At 40.7% G+C, this 6,260-nt stretch overlaps 2 protein-coding genes across 6 annotated transcripts in view; both read left to right on the top strand.

Moving 5' to 3' along the window:
- The first annotated feature begins 902 nt into the window (after positions 1–902).
- Positions 903–3,113, top strand: LOC139559231 (pro-neuropeptide Y-like). Its single transcript, XM_071375032.1, has 4 exons — positions 903–1,013; positions 1,427–1,614; positions 2,454–2,543; positions 2,807–3,113. The coding sequence occupies exons 2-4, from the start codon at positions 1,427–1,429 to the stop codon at positions 2,829–2,831; spliced, it is 303 nt and encodes a 100-aa protein (XP_071231133.1). The 5' UTR covers positions 903–1,013; the 3' UTR covers positions 2,832–3,113.
- A 1,251-nt stretch (positions 3,114–4,364) lies between these two features.
- The window catches only part of LOC139559229 (protein PALS2-like), a 45,596-nt gene continuing 43,700 nt past the window's right edge, over positions 4,365–6,260 (top strand). For 4 of the 5 annotated variants that reach the window (XM_071375029.1, XM_071375031.1, XM_071375028.1 and 1 more), the window contains exon 1: positions 4,365–4,451. The gene's annotated coding sequence lies outside the window, so the exon portion shown is untranslated. The remainder of the gene's footprint in view (positions 4,452–6,260) is intronic. The other variant, XM_071375030.1, reaches the window with a different exon arrangement.

Below are 6,260 nucleotides of genomic sequence, written 5' to 3'. Positions count from 1 at the left end.
TCATTGCAAAATATGTAGAATTGGTGGAAATTAGCTTTAAAACTGCAACAATTTCTCACCACCCCATGACAAAATGTGTAGAATTGCAGGAAATGTGCTATAAATCCTGCAACAAAAAATGTGTTCTGTCAAGCGACTTTTTGTTAATATAATATGTTTTCTGCTAACAGATCCCTCTGTAAGTATTAAATTATAGTTTTTAATCCCGGTCCTGAGTTAATTGTATAGCTAATAGGCTATGTGTTTGTAGATGGACTGAGGTGAAGGAAGCTACAGCAACTAATGTGATAATGGCTGGGGTCATTTTTGGTTGTTTTTGCATTTTAGAGTTTTTAAATTGCATAGAAATGCAGCAAATGAAGTTCAACTTTCTTAACCCCGCCCCTCCCCTCCCGTTACGGACCTCACTAGAACTCAGACCCTGGTTACGGCCCTGTGCTTGTGTGCATGCGTGTGTTAGTGTGCGTGTGTTGGTGTGTGTGTGTGCAGCGTGTGTGCGTGCGTGCTTGTGGCAATTAATGGAGGTTTTTAAAATAATAAACACATTTTTCACTCAGACTTTGTTCCCAAGTGAGACAATTCTGTCGATATTGACAACCCAGTCATCATCACATAAATTTGTCTTGGATCTGCGTCATGTCTCTTCAGCCCATTTTATTCCACTCCAGAGTGATGTTGTTAATTCGTTTGAGAGGGGAAAAAACTAAATTAATTTCCACCACTATTGACATTTTTTAGAAAGCAATCATTTTTTTAATGCATTAATTAATATAGTTTAAAATGGGCGATGACAGCTTGCGGTGACGCGTCTGTCCGCGCACATTTTCAGAATCGTGATTTGGAGACTTACGTTCAATTGGGCGCATCTTGTGATGTGCCCTCCCCACCCAGTATTGCGCGCAGCATTATAAAAATCGCGCTACAGAGTGGGTACCCTATGCAGAACGCACAGCAGCAGAAAGACGACTGAGGACAACTTCTATCCAAACTATAATTTAAACCCGCAAGTCAATGTAAGTAGCATACCTCTATTACATCTATAGACATGATTTAAACAAGATTAGATATTGATTTCTTAACCTATTTGTCTAATGTACCTACCGGTTTTATAGTGTTTTTCTATACAACTTGTAGCCTATCTACTAATTTCATTGCCTTCACTGAAACTGATATTTTTAAACAATTAATCTGAGGAAGTCAATAAATAGATATCAATTTAATTTTAAACAACAAATATAGATAAACATGAGGCATCCTCCAGTTAATGTAGACTACGGGTTGTGGGGTAGTAGTAGGGAACAGACATTATTATTGTCTTGAACATACACAACTTCTAAAAGTTTTCGCAGGTAAACTAACTGTGATAAGACTGCGTAGCCTAAGCAATTCAGACCCTGATATTTTTCTTGATTCGTAAACATTAAAGATGCATCCTAACTTGGGTACCTGGCTGGGCGCAGTGACGCTCCTCGTCTGGACCTTCATATGCATCGGGACGCTTGCGGAAGGCTATCCGGTCAAACCCGAAAACCCCGGCGAAAATGTGCCCGCGGAGGAACTGGCCAAGTATTACTCCGCTCTCAGACATTACATCAACCTCATCACAAGGCAGAGGTGAGTGCTGTGATCCGGGTGTGATACATTGCTGATTTAATTTTAAAGGGCTGAAGTTTGGATTTGTGATTATCCAATTGAAATATTTGATTAGTGAGCCACAGGCTATTGATTCATAACTAACTAATTGATTCATAATAACTAACTAACTAACTAACTAACTAACTAATTATATGGAGTGGGACACTATGAACTCAGCTACTAGTAGCTAAAATTACACTTTGGTTTTTAGCTTAATATTTGTGTTATTACTGGCTCTAGTCCAAATACCAACTAATCCAATCATTCAGGTGACTAAAATAATAAAGATGAGTCACATTAACTTGTCACTAATTACTCTGTGTGTTGTCTATATGAAACAATGTCTTTATTTCAACAGCTGCACACCCCTGATTCTTAATTAGCAACATCCCACATATCTTTACAGATGAAGCCAGTCACCCTGCATCCACTCACACTCTGTTCACTAACCTCAGTGTAAAAGTCGTTTTCTGGTATTGTTTTTGCTGGTGTGCCCCTGGCTACAATCATTTAAATGTCCACATTTGATTGTGAATGTGTTTCTTCTGTTAGAGTGTTTGTGTTAAGAGTGGAAAAGGGTCTTAACTAATTCCAATAGGGCTTATCTTCAGAGGAGCAGACTTGACAACCAACAAAACAGTCCTCTCTTTTTATACAGAAGGGCTCTAAGGACAAGTCTTTTATTTTACCAGACATACATTCATATTGACTCTCGAACAGTTGGGGTAAATTATCTTATGGGGGCAGCACACATGGTCTAGTTCCTGAAGTTTAGTCTATGCAAATGGGAATTCCTGAAATTCCTCTCTCTCTCCCAGGTATGGGAAGAGGTCCAGCCCTGACACACTGGATTCACTGATCTCAGAACTGCTGCTGAAGGAGAGCACAGACACGCTCCCACAGTCCAGGTACTGTCATGTGTGTGTGTGTGTGTGTGTGTGTGTGACTGGTCCAGGACTCATATTGATAAAGTGTCTCAGAGTAGGAGTGCAGGTTCCCTCTGTCTATGTAATCTTATTTATTTTGATCTAAAAGGCGAACTGATCAGCACTCCTACTCTGAGACGCTGTATAAATATGGGCCCTGGTCCTCTGGTCTCAACAGAAGAAAGTACTGTGGTAGTTTGGACATAATTGTTATTTGATACTTTATATATTTTGTCTCTTCCCAGATATGATGAACCATCGTTGTGGTAATAGTGTCTCTGTCCCGGCCCAACACCCGGGCTCATCGCCGTGGCGACGAGCAACTGACCTCAACAACATGGCCGCCTCACCATGGCCGAAGTCCCATCCTAACAACCCCAATGGGTTTCATAACGTATGCATCCCCTCTCTCCCCATCCTCCATCCAGAGGCCAGATAACTGTTCAGGGTCTTATGAAAGTCGTTATCTGTGCATTGTTATTCTAAATCAGGGGAGAGAATTATTGATTGTATGGTCAAAACTGTGCTATTAAATATGAATTATATAACGGATCTACTTATCTTCTGTAGTTGTACACTTATTTGAAATGAGTCTTTAGCCAAGAGCATAAATGAAGGTTCCTTCTGGCTTTGTACATTATACTGGGGAGATTGTACGTCTTTAAATACATGTGTATGCGGACTCTCACATCACAACACGTTTTTGCAATCCCCGGAGAGCTATTAGATCCATTGTACTCCCAACTCTTTTCAGGGCAATGGCAATTTGGTGGCTAAGGGCGCACTCTTGTGGTTGATATGTTTTACTGCATTGAACACGATGTGGCGTTTCCTGGCCTGAAGTCAGAGTAGCTACTGGGTAGGTAGTCTCCCTGTACAAAACATTACGCTTCTTTCACATTGGTGTTCATGCAGAAAGGTATACAAAATATTATACTATAACGTGGGACATTTGTAATGAACTGTCCATTGCAATGGAATAACCTTGGTAACACTTTGTCATATTACCCAACATCAAGTCATCATCGAATTATTGTCATGCCAACAAGTGTAGAATGTGAATGAATAGAATGAGTAAACTGCTATTGGAGGAATCTAGACATAAAATAGGACACGGTAAGGGAGATAGAGGAGAGAGTAGATAAAATGTCATTCAAAATGTTGTGCATTTTGATGACTGAATGTTTCTGATTAATATGCTTGTTGTTATGGTGAATACTGACCTAATAGCCCACCTATTTTGAAATCTCAGTTTAAGTGCAAATTACCATCTAATAGGAAATAGGTCCTTATGTTATTCTATAGCATGTCATATTTGGCACACAATGTTCATTCAACACTGCAGGCTATTTGTACAGCTAGTCTCACATGGTGCATAGAAAGCAAACTCCTAATCCTGTCCTCTAATTCCCAGTTAATCCCACACAATGTATAATTCCCAACCAATTTAATTAACTAAGCACGCCATTGTCTACTTTAAGGGTCCACAGTTGGCTACTCTTAACATTGAAGCTCTTTACGTAGCATTTTTCACACATGTACAATAATACATAGGCAAGGCTATATTATCAATACCATCAAGGGCTCTCTATTCCCATGAATAAAGAATTGGTGAGGTAAAAAAAAAGCACACTGTAACATTCAATTACAATATCATTCTCGTTATGAATTGTTACACTGTATCCCATCGTTGGACGTGGGGGGTGGACCTCCCGATAGATCTCGGCTATGATTCGTCCATTTCTGATATAGGTCATCAGTAGGGGCGCGGTCTAATGTTTTGATTGGCATCGTGTATACACGGCTAGTAAGCAGTGGGACCAGGACAGCTGAGGGGGGTTTGAATTTCCAACTGGGACAGCCACGGCTAATTTACACACACGATTACCGGTAAGTCAGAATGGGCGATTGAAGTTAATTCTACAGAGAAACTATATGTGAAAGGAAAAGGGGACTTTTTGGTCTCCAAGATGGATTTAGCACGTATGGAAGAAGTCAAACCCTGTGTGCTGTCCGTGATGTGTGTGTGGCTGTGGGACCTTTATTTGGAATGGTTTACTGCTTGTCCATTGTGATTGCCTTGCTCATACGCTGAGTGCTTGTTTTCGAATCGGATGCTGTTGACTATGGGAAAGGCCTAAACTATGATGATAATACTCTCCAAACGTGCAGGCTACAATGCCTTGGATGGTTAACAAAAATGGCCGCATGTGTGTGATGAGTTTAATGTTATTTGGTAACAATTGACAGTAAAAACGGACCCATAATTTGTAACGCGTGTGGAACACTCGTCGGCCCATTCATTATTTCCTGGGTATCCGTCTATTTCTAGTCGCCGTAACGGGATCTGTGCCTGAATTTATCGCGCCGCTGATAGGATGTGCGCGCGCGAGGAAGTGTCAGGCAGCAGGAATCCCCACTATCCCAGAAGCACCTCACCAGCAGAGAATAGGGAAGTGGTGTAGAATGTTCCAAGGCCCCGACACGATTTGATAGGCTAGAGTGAAAACACCATTGTTTGTTGAACAACTACCGGGTTTAGTTTATTTGTGCTGAGCTGGTGAATGGACGTGGATCGGGTCTGGTATAGCAGCGTCTGGTCCGAAGGCAGAGGGCAGCAGACGCATGCTATTGACTTTGCCTTCAGATTTGTCTGAGTCGAGTGTAGAATGCCGTCTAATGTCACTACGTAGATGAACTCTTAATCCTGACCCTCTGAATTTGATAATCTTAGTCATTATAAAAGGTTTAGATTAATACATTTTTGGGGTCCTTTTTGGTCATGGTGATGCTGGGTTGGCTTTATTCTCAGGGGCTCTTGCGTATTTCTCTGGCTGGGCTTAGAAGTGGAGGTGATTAGGGGGCAATTGACACCCTGTAAATATGCAACGTCCGGGTGGATCCTTGGGGGTGGAATTGAGGCTGTTCTGAGGGCAAAAGAGGGTGCAACTCAATATTAGGAAGGTGTTCCTAATGTTTTGTACACTCAGTGTATATCTGCAGTAATAGTGGAATGAAAGTGTAGTGTTTCACAGTATTACTTACCCGCCAATGTTGTGATTGGCTTTGATATTCGCCTATTGGTTTCTCTCGCCGGAGCATCAAAATGTGAAAACTGACTGTGCTATCTAGTGGAAATCGCGCTAGGTTTCCACTAGATAGCAAAGTCACAAAGTCAGAACAGTTTCAGTCTGTGATTTAACAAGCACTGAGTAGTGTAGGGAATCATTGTTCCATCTAAATCGCTGTGAAATATATGTTCAATACCCAATAATATACTATTTACAGCTGTTTGATGCTGGTGGACCTTTCGGTTTTGGTCCACGCTTCAAACAGATGTAAAAACTATATATTTTTTAAAGATATGCCACAGCGATTTTAGATGGTACAATAATTCCCTACACTATTATTGTTTTCTCGCTTAAACTGAAATTGAGCGAAAAGTGTAGAATTTTAGCAACCCAGGAAATTACAGTGATTTTTACTAGATAGGACAGCCACAAAGTCAGAACATTTTGACAACAGATGCCCTCCAGCAGGAGAAATCAATTGGCGAATATCACAGCACTGGCTGGTAAGTAATACTGTGAAACACTATCATTCCACTATTAGCACCAGATATATTATTGACATTTTCTGAAATTACATTGCTAAACATCCAATGTGTAACACTTTTAACATCATGGAGCTACTCCAATT

The sequence above is a fragment of the Salvelinus alpinus genome, chromosome 29 (genome assembly GCF_045679555.1).
Source record: "Salvelinus alpinus chromosome 29, SLU_Salpinus.1, whole genome shotgun sequence".
In the NCBI taxonomy this organism is placed as follows: Eukaryota; Metazoa; Chordata; class Actinopteri; order Salmoniformes; family Salmonidae; genus Salvelinus; species Salvelinus alpinus.
The sequence above is the reverse complement of the archived record's forward strand: the minus strand, read 5'-3'. Positions and strand labels throughout refer to the sequence as shown.

Excerpts from the sequence above, each read along its gene's own strand:
- LOC139559231 (XM_071375032.1), top strand. The coding sequence starts at position 1,427 with ATGCATCCTAACTTGGGTACCTGGCTGGGCGCAGTGACGCTCCTCGTC. Across the intron at positions 1,615-2,453 it reads AACCTCATCACAAGGCAGAG|GTATGGGAAGAGGTCCAGCC; the intron begins GTGAGTGCTGTG and ends TCTCTCTCCCAG. Across the intron at positions 2,544-2,806 it reads GACACGCTCCCACAGTCCAG|ATATGATGAACCATCGTTGT; the intron begins GTACTGTCATGT and ends GTCTCTTCCCAG.